The 22,153-nt window shown below is 39.0% G+C and overlaps 1 protein-coding gene across 1 annotated transcript; it reads left to right on the top strand.

Moving 5' to 3' along the window:
• Positions 1-659: 659 nt before the first annotated feature.
• On the top strand, positions 660-21,735 carry LOC149957650 (SEC14-like protein 2). The gene is made up of 11 exons (XM_090164868.1): positions 660-821; positions 1,309-1,378; positions 2,676-2,719; positions 3,790-3,852; positions 8,019-8,207; positions 11,653-11,731; positions 13,621-13,701; positions 14,425-14,511; positions 16,074-16,186; positions 19,653-19,938; positions 21,547-21,735. Exons 1-11 carry the CDS (start codon positions 711-713, stop codon positions 21,663-21,665), a joined length of 1,242 nt encoding a protein of 413 aa, XP_090020994.1. The 5' UTR covers positions 660-710; the 3' UTR covers positions 21,666-21,735.
• The last annotated feature ends 418 nt before the right edge of the window (positions 21,736-22,153 follow it).

The raw sequence follows: 22,153 nt of genomic DNA, 5'->3' as shown, positions 1-22,153 counted from the left end.
CGCGCAGGAGCGCACGGGTTCAAATCACGCCCGACGCGATCGCAAATTGATAATAAAACAGATAACGTGAAAACCTGCCATTTAAATGCTAAGATGTTTAACGTAACACTTAGCACTCGGTCCGTCCCTAAAGTCAGTGACTAGTACATTCGAATCACGCACAATCATTCTAACCAACATCACCGCACAACACACACTGTCACAAACACCCCAACATACGTTCAGTTCTCGAAATGGATATATTCACGAACCTTTCTAAGCTTCCGATTATCCTGAAAAGCGGGAGCTGTGTAATAAGAAATAATCTTTACGAACAAGAACGATGTTAGGAAAAACCTTTAAGGAACGGAACGGCGTTCTGGTGCATTTCGAGCACAGCGTACGTCACTTTACTTCAAGCACAATCACAATACACAAAAACATACGACACCCAATGACAAAAAGGACGGTTTTTGGAAAAACCCTCACCATAATTTCAAGAAACTGCGAACCTAGTGACTACACTTTGCCCCGAAACGTCGCACTCCAGACAGACAGACACACAAACAGACACGCCGATTGTAATACCTCTCTTAGATAAAAAGGTTTAGTCGGAGAGGTAAAAAAGAGATAAATGTTGTAGCCGTAGTACTATACGGCGTTGCTTCTATTCTGGTATAGTCATTCTAAGGGACGAGTTTTGTAACTACATTGAACTATAACATTTAACAATGAATTTCGACAAGGCGATCTGGACGTACGAACCCACGGTTGAAGTGAAGGACATACAAGCGAAATACGTTAAAGATTTACCACAAAAACAACAGACGAAAATTGAACAGGTACGTGAGTTTTTTTCAAATACTCGAAATTGTATATTTTCGTAACAATGATTAGCACGATTTTCTAAAGGGGACAGTGTTGAAAGGGATATTCTATAGAGGGAAGAATTTTGAATGCAATTTTCTACAGAGGGGGCAAGGTTGAAGGGGTGTTCTATAGAGGAGACAATGTTGAAGGGTACTTTCTATAGAGGGAGCAATATTGAAGGTTACTTTCTAGAGAGGGGACAATGTTGTATGGGATTTTTTGTAGGGGTGACAATGGTGAATGGTATTCTATACAGACATGACAGTTTTGATATGCATTTTATATAGAGGGGACGATGTTGAATGGGATTTTCTATAGAGGGGGAAATGTAGAATGAGATTTTCTAAAGAGGGGACAATGTCAAAATGGATTTTCTTAAGGCAGACAGTGCTAAATTGAGGGATCCCGAGCTCCTTCAAAAGGTTGTTCGTCTTTATTGAAAATTTTAAATTCTTGTAGTTGCGAAAACGAACTCAGGAGGTCCTGCAGCCAAAGCACAATGACTTCTTTCTCGTCAAGTGGCTTCGAGGTCAGTACTCTAATGGATTGCTTATTAGTTTGGCCAATAAATAGAGCCCAAATTATATTTATTTAAAGTAAGACTATCCACGAGCATCATGGTCAAATTGAAATGAAAAAATGATGACCTCACTTTTAAGGAACCAATGATTTTTTTTCAGGGGGAAATATAGGTAACGTTTGGAGCGTGAGGGGCTATTCTAACAATCATTCTCTCTCAATAGAAATAAATACATTCTTGATAGAGTGATTGTTGTTTATACCTACCATAATGCTATAAGTATAATATTATATCACAAACGTGACCGTTTGTCGAAATATTACCGTACTGAGTCTACGGACGTAGTTTAGTGACGTAGAATTGACGTTATACCCAAAAAAATATATATCTAAAAATACGCAACTTTGTAAAAAATTTATCCTAGATTCGAAAGCAGAGAGCTTTCCGATTGACAGTTTTGTAACGAAGCTATAACCCACTTCCAGTACTCCAAAAAAATCAACTCCGTCGGCTGTTATAGTTTATCACCATTTTCGGAGTTTCGGAAGCAAGTGGATACGCGCTTTTGATTACGCGCGAGGCAGTGATTTCGAGTCTAGAGTACGAGGTATATATTTATCTTTGCTGGCATGGCTCCTTGCAGCACTCACAATGACAAAGAGGACATAAAATATATCTTCATCCATAGTCTATAGGGGGAAATATACAGACATAGCCTAAATGAAAGCAATCTTCATCCATAGTCTAAAGGTGGGAAATCTTCATCCATAGTATAAAGGTGGGCAATCTTCATCCAAAGTCAAAAGGTGGGCAATCTTCATCCATAGTTTAAAGGTGGGCAATCTTCATCCATAGTCTTAATATGGGAAATCTTCATCCATAGTTTAAAGGTGGGCAATCTTCATCCAAAGTCAAAAGGTGGGCAATCTTCATCCAGTCTAAAGGTGGGCAATCGTCATCCATAATCTAAATGTGGGCAATCTTCACACATTGCCTAATTGAAAGCAATTTTCATACAATGTTTATAGGGGGAGGGGGGATTTTCATTCATAGTCTAGAAGCAGGGCAATCTTAGCACATAATCTAAAAGCAGGGCAATCGTCATACATACTCTAAAAGGGGCAATATTCATACACAGCCTAAATAAAGGCAATCTTCATACACAGCCTAAATGAAGGCAATTTTCATACATACTTACGTACCTAGTCTGCAATGGTATACTTTGTTTTAATACCTTGGATATGTTAATTTGACTAAATGACACCTTGGATACTTAATTTTTTAATAATCGTGTGCTTTCTTGCAGCTCGAAAATGGGATATCACAGCCGCAGAAAACATGCTAAGAGCGGTAAGCAAAGTCGAAAATAACATGACACAATGTTTTTAAGAAAGAGCGAAAGTAAATCACATTCGTGAATTAATTGTCTTTCAGAGCTATATTATGCACTTCTGATAAGAGTAATTAATTCAGTGTCGTTTAACACTGCGACAATTCAGCAGTGCCACAATACCATATTTGTGTATACTATAATGGTCCCGATGGTTCTCATAAAAACGGGCGTGGTTTACAACGGAGGTTTTTCTTGTGACGTGCTAAGCTAGACTTGGCGCCAGCTTGACTTTAATCCATGTCTCGAGTTCACTTACTTTCTGTGGTCTTTTTTGCACCAGTTCTAAATACGTGATTTTAAGGGGTGTCTTAAATTAATTTTCTGGTAAGATTATTTTATTTCCCCGGTGCGTTATCTTAGCAACGGCAACAAACCAATGAATTTGGAAACACGCGTGACTTCTTCCATTCGACGTTAGATTAAGCCCGCCCGTTTCTCACAAGGAGACATCCCGAAGTGTAACCCGCCGATGTTGTTCAAATTTTGGGGATTGGTAGACCTTCCTGTAACTTGAAAAATCCTAAAGGGAATTTATTCAATGGGCAACCGTTTTGCCATGGCAACGAAAAATGTTTTTGACAACAACAAATGGAAATTTTGTCATTGAAAATAACATTGGATTCTGACGTATTCCTAGGACCCTCCCTGTGAAAAATTTGATAAAATTCCAAAATTTCGAAAATGCCAAAAATATTAAAAAAAATTGATAAAAAAAATCAAAATTGATCAACTTTTGATCAAATTGAGGTCAAAATCCCATGTTATTTTCAATGGGAAAATTTTATATTTTATGTTGTGATAAACATTTTACGTTCCCATGGCAAAACGGTTGCCCATTGAATAAATTCCCTTTAGGATTTTTCATGATTCATGAAGGTCTACCAATCCGCCGAGTTTGAACAAAATCGGCGAGTTACACTTCGGGATGTCTACTTGTCAGTGCGGTGCCAATGGACCCTTAAACATTTCCTAGTGTACACTTACTTAGTTTCTTGTTTCTACTGATGTATTTTTTGAAATATTGCAGCATTTGAAATGGAGGGAGGAATGGCGAGTGGATTACATGTATGAGGAGTTTCAACCGACAGAAGTTAGTGTTGAAAACTATATATAATCTTTCTAAATTGGATTGTGACTCACAAGGAGAGTACCCGAGGTATTTATTGCCGATTTAGTTCAAAGTCGGCCGTAATGTGGACCTATATGAGATATGAAATTTCCCAAAAGGAGACGTTGCACTACCCATTAGATTTGCCATGGCAACCGAAAATGTTTTTGACCACTTACAACCAAAATAAGATTTTTCCCTTATTTTACCCAAAGTTTGTTACAAATTTACCCTAAAAATGTTTTAATTTACCCAAACTTGATGAAATTTACCTAAATGTGGTCCAAATTACACATTTCGTGATTTTCAAAAATTTTCAAACTTTTTGTAGCTAGGACCCTGTGAAACCGAGAAAACCCCATGCTTTTTTAAATGGAGATTTTATTGTTTTGAGTGATCAAAAACATTTTCGGTTGCTATAGCAAAACGAATGGGTAGTGCAACGTCTCCTTTTGGGAAATTTCATATCTCATATAGGTCTACATTACGCCCGACTTTGAACAAAATCGGCAATAAACACCTCGGGTACTCTCCTTGTCAGTGGCGGCGATCCGGTGGGGGCTCTGGGGCTCGAATACAGTGTTTCTACACAATTTATTTTGATATTGAAGATGCAAATAACATGAAGATAAAATAAGCTTAAAATTGATTTCGATAGAATCGTTCAAACAGAAAATCGCCTCGTCGTGTGCCCTGTTTTATCCAATTATCTTAAGTTATGCTAGATAGCCTAAAATACCTTTCTAATGTAAGAAAGGCTTAATGATCTAGCCAAGTAGCCATCATGCCATATGAAGACAACGATTGTTTTTTTTGTCAATTAATTCATTGTCGGATGAGATATTATAAAGAACACTTTTAAACCGTATTGGAGTTAAAAGGGAGATGAAAATTTAATAAAATATTTAAAGAAGAAAAATTATAAAAGTTAAAAATATATTTGGAAATTTTCTATAAACGTTTCTCATTAAATTGAGGTTCTTTGTAACCCCTGGGCCAATATTAAAACGTTATTTCCAGGGTTCCTGCCAGGGTTGGACATTAGGATATTTTTTTAGTAGTCAGCCTGACTAGTGAGCCTCCTATCTTAATTTATTTTAGTAGTCACTGACTAGTGGGGGGGGGGGGAAATGGGGGTATAAATACATGAAGGACAGCCAACATTTTGCTTTACCCGTCAGAATTAAAAATGAGTTTATTATCACTTGAGTTACATGACGTGATTTTTCTTTAAATAAAATGGAATTGATGAATGATTAATTTATGATACGCCATAGTCGCCATAATTTATGAACATTTAGGTAAATTTTTCACCAGTCAAATTGACTAGTGAGCCCCAGATTTCGATTAATTTTAGTAGTCAGAGCATTTATGTTAGCATTCAAACACGGTAAACACCGTGTCCAACCCTGGTTCCAGCATTTGTTTTGAGAGTCAATAAACCCCGGACTGTGCCTATTTTGAAGTCTAGCTGTGGCATACGTCACAATACCTTAAACGAAAGACTGGAATTTCTGTTGATTTGGACGAGTCATGGATTAATCCATGGACGAGGGATGGGAAACTCATGTCGAAACAGACTTGGAAATAGTGATATTTTTAACGGGGGCCCTATCGGACTCCCGACCCCCCTTAAGTTTATTTTTATTGAGGCAAAGTAGGCACGTGCCTAGGGCGCCATTTTTCTAGGGGCGCCAAAACTCTGATAAAGCCCCACTGTCCATGTACTTGGCTTGCCCCTAATCAAAATAACTCCGAAAAGGTTTGGGGAAACTAAAAAATATATATATTTATTTATTATAAACCGATACGCCCCTCCTTAGCTGACCAATTCCAAGGGGCGCCAAATTTTTCTGTGCCTAAAGGCGCCGAAAGGGTTAATCCGCCCCTGATTGAGGGCCACTGGATACAATGGGGGGAGGTGAAATGGGGGGAAACATTTTAAAAAAAGGAGGTAAAATACGAGAACAAAAATAGGTTACGTTACTTACGCAAACATTTATTGATTTTAAAACGTTATCTTTAACGCTAAAGTTCAGGGTTTCTGAGACATCATAAAAAATATTTTCCAGAGTTTCCATGAAGTTTTTTTATAACTATTTTCTAATAATTTTGGGGGCCCCGGTGGCCCGCAACCCCCTTTCGAATGATTTAATTTAAGGGCCCCTTTTTTTTATGAGCCCTTGGCCCCAGGACTCCCGCTATTTCCAAGTCTGCGTCGAAAAGACGGGCTTATCACTCAGTGTACGTGCTTTCCATAAATATTAGGTAATCTCGCCGTAATCTGTGTACTAAGCGTAATCTTACTGCGCGTACTCTTTGAGTAATCACGGCGTACTCAGCTTAATCGGTGTACAGCCAAAATCTAAGTGATCAACCCATCGTGTGATTGTCGTGTACAATGTAAGCTTCGTAGAGTCGAAAATGAATACATGATGACCTTAAGTTAAACAATAGTAATAGAACCGGTAATTGCAATTAGAAAAAACCCAGTACTTTAGCAGAATATGCATTCGAAGCGGTTACAAAAATAAGCGATTTTGTTAGAACAGAAAAGTATTTAGAAGGTGACCTTGCAAATTAATTTCATTAAACCCTATTAGTTTTCTCCTTGATGGAGCTTTATAATTTAAAATTGTGAATAAATTTTTTATCTCAAACTAGAACGAATGAAGTATGATCTATTCATTTGAGACAAGGCTTAAAGCTATTATTATAATGAAATACCCCAGCCCTGGCTACGGGTTTGATTAAGTGACAATATGTTAAATAATATAGTATAGTATGACTAAAACGTAGGTTGGTTGTGCTTTTGTTTACGAAACGTATTTGTTCGTCGTGTACTCTGCTTCACTCAAAAATGAAACAAGCCAGCTTATTACAACCCTTGGAGGCTACATATTAGATAATTTGAATGCTACTTAATAGAAACTTTGTACGCTAATTTTTAGAACCTTTGGAAGCCCATTATTTTAAATTGTACCAACTCTTTCGATAACACAGTCTATTGCTGAAACTGTCACTGATTAGGTTTCCATAATCCAGAAAAAGTATTAGCCTTTATCTAAATTTATTCTGCCGACGATGCTGTTAAGAAAAACATGTTAGAATATCTGATAGAATATCAAGTTTTAATTTTTGTTAGCCTTGATATTTTAATCTAACTTCGGGCGTGGATCGTTCTTCTCAAAGTACGTTGGATCACGTTTTAATTTTTGGGCAAATTAGAGTCGAGCCGACGTCGGCAAAAGGTACTAAACACTAAAGTCGGCCAACGGTCGGCCGAACTTTGGATTTAGGGTCCAAATGTCCTAGGGGTAAAAGGGTCGGCCAACCGTCGGCCGCCTACAAAACGTCGACTCTTTACCGCCTTTATAATAGACCTAAGAACCGACTCCGAAATGACGTCATCCCGACTTAGAATGTACTGTATAATCACGTCGAAACGACTTACTTTTTGATAGTGACTGAAAATGACCAAATATAACCGTAAATATAGCTATATAAACAGCTATATACATGCATGTAGTTGGTCAAGCCCCATGAACGGGAGTGAAACAACGAGTTTATTTCCGTCAATCGGAAAGCTCTTGAATCTAGAGTACAGAGTTATAGAGTTTCTTTGGGCTTGGTAAAAGTAACGAATAAATCTTCATTAATAATATCTTAGACTAACATATTTAGCTATACGAATGTAACCTACTTGAGCTGAGATATTTTGAATAAGGAAACATTCTCAGATTGAATATATAATCTTTTTCGAAAAAATATAATACAGAAAGGAAGTTATTTTAAAAATATTTCAATTTGTTTTATTAAATCGCCAAAGTTTCACAGTTTTGAGCGATTAATTGGCAAAGCGCGACCTTAAATCGACTCTTTGTGCCACAGGGGTAATAATTAAATATAAGGTCTATTTTAAGTCGGATAATGGTCGGCATACCGACAATAAATAGTCCCAAAAAAAGGATTTACGGTTTTAGATCGGCATTTGGTCGTCGACTATAAAGCGACTTTTCGACCGTACCCCGACCCTAAAACGACTTCATGTGCTACAGGGGAGATGTATACTTATCTCGGAAGAAATATAGTAAATACTTCCGGTAGTCTTGACTTTGGCGTGTTCATCTCGAAAATGTTATTTACAGTTGATGCTGAAATACGTCACAGCCGGAGTTAGCGGCGAAGACAAAGGAGGATGTCCGCTGTACATTTTCATGATAGGGAACTACGACATCATCGGGATGCATTCCTCGGCCGATCCCAAAGAAATCATGAAATACTACATCTACAATTTCGAATACACAGAAAAAATGAAGCTTATGCTGACCCAAAAGGTTCGAGTTTGACTCTAGTGGCCCTTTGCTAGTATATTTCCTTGGCACATAGTTACAGCTAGGAGCAACAAACACAAGGAGAACGTAGATAGCTTTTAATCACGCTAACGTAGTGTTGTGTAAAAATTTCATTTACGGAAAGGGGGAAGACAATTTCTGAATTTTCCCCTTCCGACGGCAGCAGGCGATAAACGTCTAACCAATGAAAACTGTACGCGAGAAAATGTACGACTTTTGACGGGTTGCGTTCTCCTTGTGTGGGGTACTGTGGTTGTTGCTCCTGGGTTACAGCAAGGGAAAATACCACTTTAGGGTACTTTAAATCTAGTAGCTTCCGGTAACTAGGCTAACATCAGAATTTTGAAGCCTTGTCAACGCTGGAGTTGTTATTCTGGCCTAAGTTGCCGGCCAGAAAATTTCGCACTCGTCACTAAATTTTTAAGACCGGGTCAACCAGGGCCGTCGCCAGCCCATGGTAGAGCACAATGTTTTAGTTATAGTGTTCGATTTTTAATTATTTATTTCGTTCTCGTAAACATAACTAAGTAAATTTTCTATTATAGTCAAAAATTTGTAGGGAACAAAGTCGCACCATGGACACTGTATCTCTAACCGAACGGGAAAAGCAGCCTAAAAGAGGTACCCCTTCACTGTCCGTTTGCGTCCTACTTCGTATTAGGGGTACGTTCAGTAACGCAAATCTGGGAAAAATCAGTTTTTACTTGATGTTTGCTTGATGACCGCCCATCGTCATAGTGACGTAGGAAGTTACTGAACGGTGTTATTTTAGTCAGCGCTGTTTTTAAAGATGGCGGCTATAAATGTTAACACCGACGCGTTTGACGTCAGGTCATCAAAAAAACCTTCTCGCCGAGATGGTTTTTTTGATGAGCATCGGATGCCTATCGTGACGTCAAATTGGAAACGTGAAAAATCGTACAGTAACAAAATGTTGGCATCGATTACTCAGCGATGTTTTTGATGAGCGTTACTGAACGAACCCCAGCTGAAATAGTCAGCCGTACTCGATTCGCAGGGCCGTCAAGGTCATTCGAAAGAATGTAAACCCCCAAGGTTCGTAAAGAAAACCCCATTTCAAACGGAACGTTTTGTCGACCACGTGACGAAGTATATGGCCTTGACAGCCCGAAACAAAATTCTTGAGCCTCCCCCCCTTTACAGAGAGTGTATTGGGGAAGCTACAGATTTTCTCGCCCGGTTAGAGATACAGTGTCCATGGTCGCACAAACAATTTTAGCAAAAGCAACACAAGACCCAAAAGTGCGTCAGAAAGGTGTTCAGTGGGAGCTTGTTGCACTGAGGGGAATGAACTGGGATCGGGGGGGGGGGGTAAGAGTGACGAGTGAGCTAATTAGTTAGTGTAGGGAGCTGTTGGCTCACGTGGCTTGAAGGACTTGTCACCACCCTCTTACGCATCGTAACCCAGCCACCTGAATTAATGGTTTTAAAAGTAGCTTGTTGACTTAGGCCTAAGGTGGTGCCTTGGGTATTAGCCTAGCTGATTATTAAACTTATTATACTTATTATTTTACCATAATAAACTTGGGCCTAGGGCGTTGCCTTGGGTATTAGCCTAGCTGATTACTATTATTAATTATTACTTATTAAATATATTTAATAATGAAATAAGATATTGAGAAATACCGAGACCTGGCGGGGGTAAGAGTGACGAGTGAGCTACGTCATCAAAAATTGAAATTTTCTCCACTCCAGCGCCGCCGAGTGAGGCGTTTTAGAACGTATGTCTACGGGCGAGAAAATCGCGTCAGATTATAGACTATAAATAATATTGCTAGTGCTATTCCAACATGTAGGTTATGTATCAGAATCTTGGAAATCTGGAATTTTTTTAATCGCTTTATTAGTAGGTCCTCTTTAATAGATAAATTTTCCCCCAAATTCTGCAATGTTTGGGGCGCTGGGAAACTTTGATAATCGAACGATTCTTTCTCCCGACGAAACAGAAGTTGAAGGAGTTACGCATTGTATTCCCTCCATTGCGTGAAAAGTGTTGAATCCGTCGACAGTGTTTATGTTGACATCTGCATTGTCAAACACAAATTTCGAGAAGAAACTAGACACTATGTTTTTTAGGCTTAAGTTTCGAACATTCTAGATTCTTCGTAGAAAGTGCAAAATCCGAAAGCTGACAAAACGTTTAGTAGATATCTGGAACCATACTTAATTCTTCGATGAATAAGATGCAAGCCCCACTTGCAATGATGATAGAAATAGGTTGAGCTGACATTATCCTAAATAATACTTTTGCACGAATATGATGTCAGTCCTACTTACAAGGAGACTACCCGAGGTGGTTATCACCGATTTTGTTGAAACTCGGGGGTTATTTAGACCTTATGGTAGAATGAAAATTGCCAAAGGGAAAAGTTGCAATGGGCTTTAGTTTTCCTATGGCAACCGAAAATGTTTTTGATCTCTCCATTTAAAAAAGCATGGGATTTTCTCGGTTACCCAAATTTTGTTAAAATTTAACCAAAATTGATCAATTTTAGCCAAAATAATTGATCAATTTTACCCAAAATAGGTCAAATTCATCTTTTTGGGTAAGTTTTGAAAATTTAATTTATTCAAATTTTTCAAGTAATTAAGTACCCTGTGAAACCGAGAAAATCCCATGCTTTTTTAAATGGAGTTTTTTGGTTTTGAGAGATCAAAAACATTTTCAGTTGCCATGGGAAAACTAAAGCCCATTGCAACTTTTCCCTTTGGCAATTTTCATACTACCATAAGGCCTACCTAACCCCCGAGTTTCAACAAAATCTGTGATAAGCACCTCGGGTAGTCTCCTTGTTAATGATACGTGAAACATCGTTTTATTGCGGGTGAAAAAAGCATTTTCAACATAGTGGTGTGGGTGGGTCAAGTTTCTCGCGACTCTATCTCCGAAAGGGTCACTATTATGGTCATTTTTCCAAGATTGCATCTATCTATTAAATATGACCTAATAATAAAGCTATTTAAAAAATCCAAATTTCCAAGAATTATTTCTATATTAAACTACCTGCCGCTTGGCCCAACGGAGACATTGGGGTGGCGGAGTAGTTTGCACTTTCGCCCAATTTGTAGCACTGGGTGAAATCTAGGAACGACTCCTTCTGCGGATGCGGTTGAGATTGCAAGTTAAAGGGGTTTTCCCTTGATTCTTCGATTTGCTTTTTCCATAAAAACTTGTTGAGGTTAACGGTAATAGTGAGTGTAAGGCGATATTGAAGCGTGGCATGAAGGGCTTGCCATCCACCTCCTCCGCATTGTAACCCGGCCACCTGATATAAAGGCTTATAAAATCGCTAGATGACTAGGTGGTGCCTAGGGTATTAAATTTCCTCAGAAAGGTTGGCTCGTCTGAATACGAATAAAAAAAACGTAACCTTATATACGTGTATGTAATTGTATCTGATTTCAGCATGGCAAAGTAATTAGCAGTCAGAGTGCCATCGTAGACATGGACAATTTCCGATTCAAAGATTGGATATACAAACCAGGTCAGATGAGCTTTTTGAATGTTTTGGTAAATGTATTCGTAGAGAAACACACGGGGTTGTTCTGTTTTACAATTCTCAAAGGCTTATCCACCGGGTATGTCGAATTAATATAGAGTGACATGTGTATTGTGAGCAGAGAAAATTGATGCCTTTTCTTAGGGGACCAACAAACATGCTTTCGACTATAGGTGACCAGCCACCCACCACAAAAATTCGATTGATTGATTGGCATCATTTTGGGTTCAAACAAAAGAATGCTTTGAATTCACGAATGCCGACCCGCTGGTGTACCGTATTCCGCTTTAGGCTAGGCGCCCACTGGCTCTCCGTTTCGTAGCCGTCCTGCCTTCCACCATGGACACTGTATCTCTAACCGGACGGGAAAAGCAGCCTAAAAGAGGTACCCCCTCACTGTCCGTTTGCGTCCTACTTCGTATTAGCTGAAATAGTCGGCCGTACTCGATTCGCAGGGCCGTCAAGGTCATTCGAAAGAATGTAAACCCCCATTTCAAACGGAACGTTTTCCCGACCACGTGACAATTATATGGCCTTGACAGCCCGAAACTTTCAAAATTGTAGAACCTCCCCCCTTTACAGAGAGACGGTGGCGGCGGCAGGTGATTTTGTAAGGTCGAAGCTACAGCTTTTCCCGTCCGGTTAGAGATACAGTGTCCATGCTTCCACAAGGCATTGTCTCCCTTACGAAGCAAAGGCTTGTGAAAGGTAGGACGGAGACGTTACGAAGAGCAGTGGGCGCCTGGCTTAATTATTTGTCCGTGATCTGAATTATTCGGTTAGGTGCACGGTAATAGTTTCACGCACAGTGTAGGCACGGTTCTGGACATAACCCTTCAACCGTTAGGGTTTAAATGGTGAGTAATGCGTCAAACTACAGGGAAATACAAACCATTGATAACCAAATAAAAATTTCGGTGATCGGAATATGGCTCCTATTAAGATATACATTTCTGCGTATTTGGTAAATTTTAAATGCACTTATTTAGTTAATGGATCGACAGGGTGATTGACCTATCGTTGTAATGGATTTTCCTGGTGGGAAAGGTACGTTTAGGCTGTTAATGCTTATCAGGCTAATAGCTGAATAAGCAAATTGTTTTCCCCACCGACGAACTTGTTTTACTGTTGGGGTCGACGTCACAAAAACGTCATAGAAACGAATTATGCGTTGTTTTGTTCGAATTTGGCGTCTGCTTCAGGTACACTGGGTGATAGTGAAACAGCAGCGGCCTTTGAGAAAATAACAATTGTGGTCCTATTTAGTATTTTAGTATTTATTTTATATGTTGGCTAAGTGTTAGGTGGGTTATGGATTCCATAAATGAAAATATTCCTAGGTATGTTTTAATATATTTTATATTTTTGGTCGTGTAGTTTTAAGATTTTCTTTACGTAGGACAAGGCCTATCGGAAATAATGGCACTATCAAAAGTTTGCATATGGTACATACCTTTAGATATACAACAAAAGCAATTTATCTTATCTTGAACCCTTAAAATAAGTTTCAAATGTTTAACAAATAGTTTTCTAGTTTATTAAATAACAATTTAACCTAAAAATATGGCGAAACGATCGAAACGGTCTAGGTAAAAAAACATAAACTTTAGCAGGCGACACTTTAGACGAAACCGAAAACAAAAACGGCTATTGCGGCCAACTAAAAAATGCCTCGGTTGGCAGTACTCCCAACAGTAAAAAGTGAAGCGGCGGATTTACGAAAACACCTATTATAATCAAGTACAGGGAGTTTGAGAAAACGCTCCTTTGTTAATAATTAGTCTTAGGATGTTAAATGCGAGACATACTCAAAACTCAGTGTAATCAAAGTCCGTGACATCTTGTTTTGTACTTAAAGTTGTTTCTGGTTTCAGTATACGATCTAGTGATTGAGTTCATTAAAATGTTTGAAGCCAACTATCCCGAAGTGGTGAAAGTAGTCTTAGTTATAAACGGTACGGTGCTCTTCGTTACGCTATTATCTGTTGAGAAATAACAACGCGATATATAAATTGGACGAATGTATTTATTTATGCTTAAGGATAATTCTAGAGTTGTTAATTTTCCGGAAAGTTAAAATGCGGAAAATGTTCCAGAAAATCAGAAAAATAAAAAATTGAAACACCAATTACTTTTTAAAGGTTTTTAATGTTTTTAACTTTTGTCGATATAAAATGTCTAATATCAGTAAACATACTACAAAACATTAATAGTGTTACATTGTTAATCAGTTTAAACTAGTCTAGAGGTTTAGTTTTACTTTATTATTCGAAAAAATTAGGCGAAAATACCGCTTTATTTAAATTTTTAAACAATATATTAGACTAATCATGGAATGAAAACTTTTTTTTATTTTTTTTCGGAAAAATACGGAAAATTTTCCGGAAAAGAGACCTCGGTCCTTTTCCGCGGAAAATTTTCCGACTTACAACACTAGATAATTCTAATTTACAAAGTGGCTACCAGTCCTCCTCATGCTCTATAAAAATTAAATCAGCCGGTATGCCATTGGTTTCCTTAAACAATGTCTTCCGAGGCGATTGAAGCGCGCAACTGGGACGTGTTTGCTTCCCCCCTAATGACTGGGAAAGTTCGTCTTCACATAGTCACTCTCCTAAAGTAGAAATAAATACATTCTTGGCATAGTAAAGCGTATTTATTTTTTCTATTAATTTCAGTATCAAGAATTTTTAGAATCTTCTACGCTATGATTAAACCTTTTCTCTGCGAAGAAACCAGAAGCAAATTCGTTCTATATGGAAAAGGTAAATGGTCATCGTACGCAGTGCCGGATTAAGGACTAGGCCATAAGCTTATCATAAGGTCCCCATAAGCAAAGGTCTAGGCCAAATATTTGACGATCACATACCCGTTATTAAGAGGTAGGTATTCAAAATCTGCACCTCCTAGTGGCTACCTCCTCAACTATGTATTTCTGAAATAAATTTTGCGAAATGCATTATGAATGTGCGCAAGCCGTGCGTGAACGTTTTTAAACTTAGAACCACGCGGGAAAAATCTCCGCCGCGAGCCCTTAACACCGTAGCCAAGGCTTAATCACAATAAGTGCCAAATAGGACGAAACCGGTCTACCGTTGGAATTTCGGGCTATTTAATTTAATTTAATGAAGTTTTTAACTCGAAGACCTATTTGGCCCGAGTTTCGCATTTTTATGTTTGCTCGAAGACGTATCGGTACGAGCTATTAGGGGCTGTTCACAAATTACGTAACGCGGTAGGGGGGGAGGAGGGGTTTGTGCAAGCGTTACGAATTGTTACGTGGGGGGGGGGAGGGTTCACTAAAATGTTACGTAACACATCTTATTTTTAATATCGTAGAATAAAATTTTCATAACTTTCAGAAAAAGTCGCAATTATTAAAAACATAAGCATTTTCATTGGTTTACCCACGTTTAAAATAATTTCATATGACCTTGATCTACAGTTTCGCCTATTTTCCCACGCTCGGGATGGACAAAAGTGCGAGAACGATTAGTAAAATTTAGTACCTGGTCTTATTGTACTTTATTACCAGCATATTAGTTGTTACGTACTATAATAATTTAAGGGGGGGGGGGGTTCGATATTTGTTACGTAATTTAAGAAGAGGGGTCTTTACATTTGTTACTTTTTGTTACGAGGGGGAGGGGGGAGTCCAAAAAGTGGTTTTTCTGCGTTACGTAATTTGTGAATAGCCCCTTAGTAAGTTTTTAAGTTTTTTCAAATTTGTTTAGGGTGTAGCTTTTTTATTCCTTTTCATAATGGACTAATCTACTTATTCGCTAATTTTATCAGTCTTTGCAATGCAGTCAATAGCCGTGGTTCCTTCTGTGAAGATTTACAAATTAAACTTAGCTAAAAATGAATAGCACATCTACACGGTTAACGTTTATAAAGAGAACTGCCTATTAAAGGGAATATAACCTGCAAAGCAATCTTTACGGAAGACCCCTTCAATTTTTCAAATGTCCCTGTACAGTGGCGCCAAACATTTTTAAAGCCAAAGGCAAGAGCGGCCAGAGCTGCAAGCGTTGGTGTTCCACACCAAATACCTGAGGTTATATTTCCTTTAATACGCAACGAAATGTAACAAAAACATAAGAGTATAGTTATACATGTATCGGGATTCAAAGTCCATGGGTCGAGGAGGTCGAGAGAGAGAATAAAACAAAAGACAAGAAACCACGTTTCAGAATATAGGGCCGCTTAGGGCGGGAAAATTCAAGTATTCCAACACCTTCTAACTAGACACTATTTATGTTTTCGATACTTTTGTTTTGAAACACAGCTAACTAACAGTTAACTAATGAAATTTAACTACGCGCAGATAGTTCATGGAAGGCCAAAGTACTCGAAATAGTGGAGACGAACCAGTTGCCAGTCCATTGGGGTGGAGACATGGTTGACGAAATCGATAAAAATCCTTTCTGTTCATCCAAGGTAAGAACCAAATACGCGTTTTCATTCAGAGATACCTTCCTGGCGAAATGGTCAGCCATTGCCCTCTAAAAAAGAGACTTTGAATCCCAATGAGATACTATTTACGAAGCTTACAATTACAAGCCTGTTTTCAGAAAATTTAAATAATATTAACTACAAAGTAAATACTAAATAAAACGATTTCCTTGGAAAAAGTTGAGAGGCGGTTCTCCAAAGAGCGGCATCTAGGAATTTTAGAATAAACATTTTCAATCCCCAAATTTTCGCTATGTTCATTCTGGAGATCATGGTTTTTAGAATAAGGGCCCGGTGCAGAAACGTTTTATAAATTATCGTAACTTAACGTCCTGTTCGCTTGGGCCATCTCGTTCTTCTACCATTGCCTCGAGCATTTCAACACCCTCGTTCAGGTAGAAATTGTACAAGATGACACAAGCGAATACAAATTTGCAAACCTTATATCTGGGGCATACAGCAAATTGCCTCCGTATTCACTCAATGATCCTTGATACTGTGGATCTCTCCACCATGTGGCGATGATCATTGGCCGTCATCCACTGTATACTTCCAGTCGCGTAAAAAAGCATGCAAATGAGTATCTATAGAAAATAACAATGATTAGAAGTGGCAACATATGAGCATTAAAGAGCAACACAACGTGGGAAAATGTTAAAAGACAAAATTATTTTACAATGTTTTACAGTCAGTTATTTGCCCTATGCAAACTTTTTAACCTCCGATGGTACATCTCCCAAAAACTGACCCTATACAACAAATTTTCTCTGGTTTTGTTTTGCACCCTAGCTCACGAAAGGGGTGAGGTAACTTCCTTCCCAGATATTTTCTTCAACCTATGCCCGATCGCTTTTCTTACTCATTTACTACTCAAAAACTAAGCCTAGATAAAATATCAGTTTTGAGTATGAAATAGTTGGATTAAAATATAATAATAATAAATAATAATAATCAGCTAGGCACCAAAAGGTTGTACAAAAAGTTAAAAAAAGTGTTTGTCATATAACCAGTGTTAAAGCACATAATAGTAGTTAAAAAATTTTGCATAGAGATAAAAAAAATATATTCCTACCTTTGAAGCTGCAGATACTGGTCTCAATGTTTCATGGTCAAGGTCGGGCCTTAGCTCTTCCAAAAGTTTAATGAGTACCCTTTACGGAAGTCGATAATTTGCTAAAAACTCTGTCTGACCAAAGGGTTTGGTCTCTCGTGATAAATCCTATCATTTCCAACTGGTTCAACAACGTGTATTCCTCGATTAATTTCCTCAGCTCTTCGCATCGCGATCAGAGCGACAAACTCCGCCATTTTTGTTATCAATATTTCGCGTCGTTTACGTCTTTACGAGACCTCCAGAGCACTCGTAACTTTACGAGCGAAAGTCACTCGTAAAGTTACGAGCCTATTGTCTCTGCACACCATTTTCGCCCACTTCCTCGTAAATGTACGAGGATTGTAATTGCCCTAAATCTCTAGTTCGGATAGCCAAAAATTATCCGAATAAAAACTTATTTAAATTTGCATATTAAATCGTTTTATAGCCGTGAATAATATCCATAAATAAACAGTTAACCGAAATTTTTAAGATTAATCGAAATTTAGGAGGTTAATGTCAGTGTCGTTAATTATGACCATGCAGACCCCGAATTGTGGGGAGGGGGGGGGGGCGGCTTCAAGGGGCTTCATAATGAAGGAAGTCTCCACTCGTCCCTTAGTAACGCCACTGAATATACGGGGCCCCCTAAACGGTCTCGTGGGGTGCCTCCGGATACCTTAGCTATCTGTTCCCCGAGCTCTAGTTCATTCATTGTTCGGAGGTGACAATGGGTCAATGTGGGCAACAAAACCCCACACTTACGTCACCCTTTTGGTGGAGGGGTGAAACCAGTGTCAGATTAAACCAACTGGAAGCCCGGTGCTAGGATAGCTTTGAAGGCCCCAAATTAATGTAAAGGAGGGTGAAATCCTTACGAGACCCCACCTTTATACTACGAGGAGGTTGAGGCCGAAATTGAAGCCCTGTTCTTAAGTGCACTTATTACTATGGAAAATCCGACACTATGGGTGACAATCTTGAGACTTTTCCGGTGCGTAGTAACGTTTGAGAACTGGAGGGGCAAAATAACTCAAAACCTCCGTAATAAGGAAGGCCATAGATTTACCACCGAATCGGGTGACCTTCAGTTAAGTGATGGCACGCAGTGGCGTAGACAAGGGGGTGGTTTCCGTGTCCAAACCCCCCTTGGGCATACATTTGACTGTACTAAATTTTCAACCCCTTCTGGGCCCACCTCTAAACATTCACATACTTCGACCCTTCCCTTGACGTATTTCCGACAACGCCACTGATGCCACTGGCTAATAATTGTTGGTCCTAAACATAGTTCTAACTAAAGTAACACCATTAATTTATTCATATACACCCATGACTGTAGATAATAATATTCAGCTAGGCTGGGACAGCTGCTCCAGCTACCGCCTTCCTCAGTTCCACTGACCTCTATCAAAAACAAAACACGGCTAAGCCTAGGTTTGCAGACCACGTTGCTCACGATTTTCTTCGATGAAATAATTTATCTTAGCCTCACTAGATGGCGGTCTAGTTACCCGTGGTGCATTCGAAATTTTCAATGTAGTCGCGGGAAGCGGAAAATTAACCAGGCCTCGCTATTTAACCCTCCCCTATCGCACGGGGAAATTGACCCCCAATAAAAAGGAGGTCGTTGATAATTTCGGTTCATGTTTTTCTGGTGCCAGTTCCGGTTATGAAAAATAACAAGGTTGTAGTAGGTGTCCTAAGCCTTCTCACAACTAAAGAACCGTATCTAAATTGTAATGATTGCTAAAAATGAACGTTTTTTAAACTAAGTTACCTTCATATGCAAATATCTAACTGAATGATGTTATCAAGATAGACCGCATAGAAGATTAGACTAGAATGGACCAACTTTCGGATTTGTTCTTTCACGTTTTGTATTGAGACGTAGATAGATGGCGGTAGCTATTCCGCTCAATGGCAAAATATCAAAACACCTGCTAGACTTCTCCAATGCTTCCTTAGTCCTCGAAGCTCTCACCAGGCGACACTATTTCTTCTTTTGAACTTGATTCCCTCCCTCCTACATGCCCAACTTTTACTTCGCGTGCAACGTGCATTTCCAAAACGCTACTATTGACACACTTTTCGTAAATATGTAACTATTACTTCGCGTGCAACGTTCATTTCAAAAACGCTTCTATTGACACACTTTTCGTAAATATGTCACTTTTACTTCGCTTGCAACTTTCATTTCAAAAACGCTACTATTGACACACTTTTTCGTAAATATGTCACTTTTACTTCACGTGCAACGTTCATTGCAAAAACGCTTCTATTGACACACTTTTCGTATTATGTCACTTTTGATAACACTACACAGTGAATAAAATGGTGATTTTTTCCCCATCTCAGATTATAATTGGTGGTAAAATACCACAGTCGTACTACACTTGCTCCAACCGCGCCATGTTGAACGACACCGACTTGCACACGATTGCAATTGGCAGACGCGATACTTTCGCCTTGGACGTCGACGTTCCGGAGGCGGGCTTAACATTGAGCTGGTCGTTTTGGACCGAAGACCACGACATTGGTTTTGGGATCAACCGAGGTACGGTCAGCGTCCTGCCCGTTCAGAGATACAATTGCGCCATTGAACCCGAAAAGGGGGAACTCAAATGCCAAGAACCCGGAATATGTAAGTCGACGCGTTTCCGCCTCCTTTAAAGGGAGTATAACCCCAGCAGGAAAAGCTCACTATTACGGAAATTGCGGATTCAGTTTGTTTCAAAACTTTATATCTGAAATTTGATTTTGATCGAAATTTAGATCCAAAAATGTGTTATATCTAAGACCATTTACACCTGGACTGCACTGAAGGTAGGCGTTGTTTTTAGGCTAGTGTCGCCGCTACCCCAATGCCACCATCGTTATTTAGAGGCAACTATCGTCCACAAGAGAATTCGGGCTAAAAAAACGCGTTCACTTCGCGCTCCTTTCGTTCATAGCGTCGCCCTCCTCTCCCGACACACGGCGACATTTTACTCGGTCGCCCCGCGAGTCCTGACCAATTTTCGGCCGTTATGTACGGCGTCAAAGCTTAAGTGGAAACCACAAGGCAAAGTTTATTGAAATTCCAACTAAAACGTTTTGGGAACTTGTTGAAGGTATGTTTAATTATGAATTAATTATTAATGCGACGAGCACACGTAAAATCGTTTAGGCTGGTTGTTCGAGTATCGACTCTCCAAATCTTTCATTGTAAGGTCTAACATACCACAAGCCTTGACGCACTTATCACATTCGGCACGTTCCAGTTTTACACTGGTAAACTTAATTAACTTAATATTGTCTTGAATATACCGCTTATCGTTTTTGCATGCACCATAATAAGAGCACCGAATAGCCGGCATTATTGTTGCCTAGGGCCCTAGGCTTAACCACTTAACGGCCGAGAAGTTGCAGACCACCGAAAATTTATTTAGACCCCCGCTAGAAATGAAGAGGAGCCCAGAGTCCGAGAAAAAACACTTAAAACAGCGGAAGAGAGCGCGAACCGTTCGCCTGTTAAAGAAGGGGGATCAAAAAAGGGGGGTTGCTGCATGTTTGTGGATTACTTTCGCGGAATTTCTCCACTTGGTGGTGTTTTGTAGCGGACACTCTGAAATCGGAGTTATAACGTTGGCATTGTAGTCCAGGTGTAAATGGTCTTAGGTTATATCTAATTACAGATATCCATACCTCTATTTGGAATGCTTATCCTGCCGTATCACGTATGGTAAGATCTCTCTGACGGCTTTGGCGTGGCCTAGGAGACAAAAAATCCCTTCTGCGCGCGCTCCCCTCTTACGTAGTCGTTTGTTAAGTTAACATAGTGACGTCAAAAAAACGTCAGATCGATATGAAAATCTGCCGCGATAAGCATTCCAAGTAGAGGTATGGATTCCTGCTAATTTCAATACATAAAAATTTACTTTACTCCGATTGAATAAATAATTATTTGATACCAAAAACATTTTGATCGATCTCGATTCCAGTTGGATACAAATATAGATCAAGTCATTTTTGTAAGAGAAGCTTCCATCTTTACTCACCCGTGGCACAACAGTATAGAAAATCCTACCAATCACCCCGACGATAGTTCTATGCAGCTCGCAGTTAGATGGGAATTTGGAATTTTCTACTACTTTGTAGACACTAGACTTTCGTTCCACGAGTTAGTAATGACAGAAGCTTGACTTTTCCTGCTAGCGTTATAGCACCTTTCTTTAAACGAAAACTCATCTCAATCGAAATATTTATCTAGATTCGTTAGTGTTCGATAACAGCTTCAGCTGGTACAGGGGAAAGCAAGTCTACTACGAAGTGCAAGTCACGTCTGAAGATTTTCAAGAAACGATTGCGCAAGAGACAGTGACGGAATAAAATGGTTTAAGGTTTTACCATATCAATGGTAATAATATTGAAAAAACACTGTAATACGCTATCCAACAGCGCGAATAAACAAAAATTGTCATTTTCACTTTCACTTTCTTTTCGTGAAGGATATTGTAGAAGACGAATCCCCACTACTTGAGAGCTAAAGTCAAGAAAATATGAAAACCTCAATTTGAGGAAAACAAGTTTTCATTTTATATTTACAATTATGGTCAACTGAAAATTAAAGTACTCGGAAAGAAGGTTAAACATATTTAGAAACAGTAAGTTACTAGTCAAGTGTTAACGTATTTTTTTTAAATTCTTTCAAAAGTCAGGTATCTCTACTGGCTTGACTTTGGCTCTCAGCTACGTCATGTATATTGAAATTACTATCAAGCTACATGCAAATAATAAATGTCCGTCTTTCAGCACAGCACAGCCTATTGGGTCGTTGCTCATAGCCTAGTAGGAATACGTCATAGCAAACTTGTAGA

The sequence above is a fragment of the Leiobunum rupestre genome, chromosome 2, assembly GCF_980474605.1.
Source record: "Leiobunum rupestre chromosome 2, qqLeiRupe1.1.hap1, whole genome shotgun sequence".
Classification (NCBI taxonomy): Eukaryota; Metazoa; Arthropoda; class Arachnida; order Opiliones; family Sclerosomatidae; genus Leiobunum; species Leiobunum rupestre.
Note: the sequence above shows the minus strand (reverse complement) of the source record. Positions and strands in the feature narration are given on the sequence as shown.

Bases quoted from the DNA above. Each gene is read 5' to 3' on its own strand.
- LOC149957650 (XM_090164868.1), top strand. From the start codon at position 711: ATGAATTTCGACAAGGCGATCTGGACGTACGAACCCACGGTTGAAGTG. The intron at 2,720-3,789 runs GTAAGCAAAGTC...GAAATATTGCAG, and splicing joins CAGAAAACATGCTAAGAGCG to CATTTGAAATGGAGGGAGGA. The intron at 3,853-8,018 runs GTTAGTGTTGAA...TGTTATTTACAG, and splicing joins AGGAGTTTCAACCGACAGAA to TTGATGCTGAAATACGTCAC.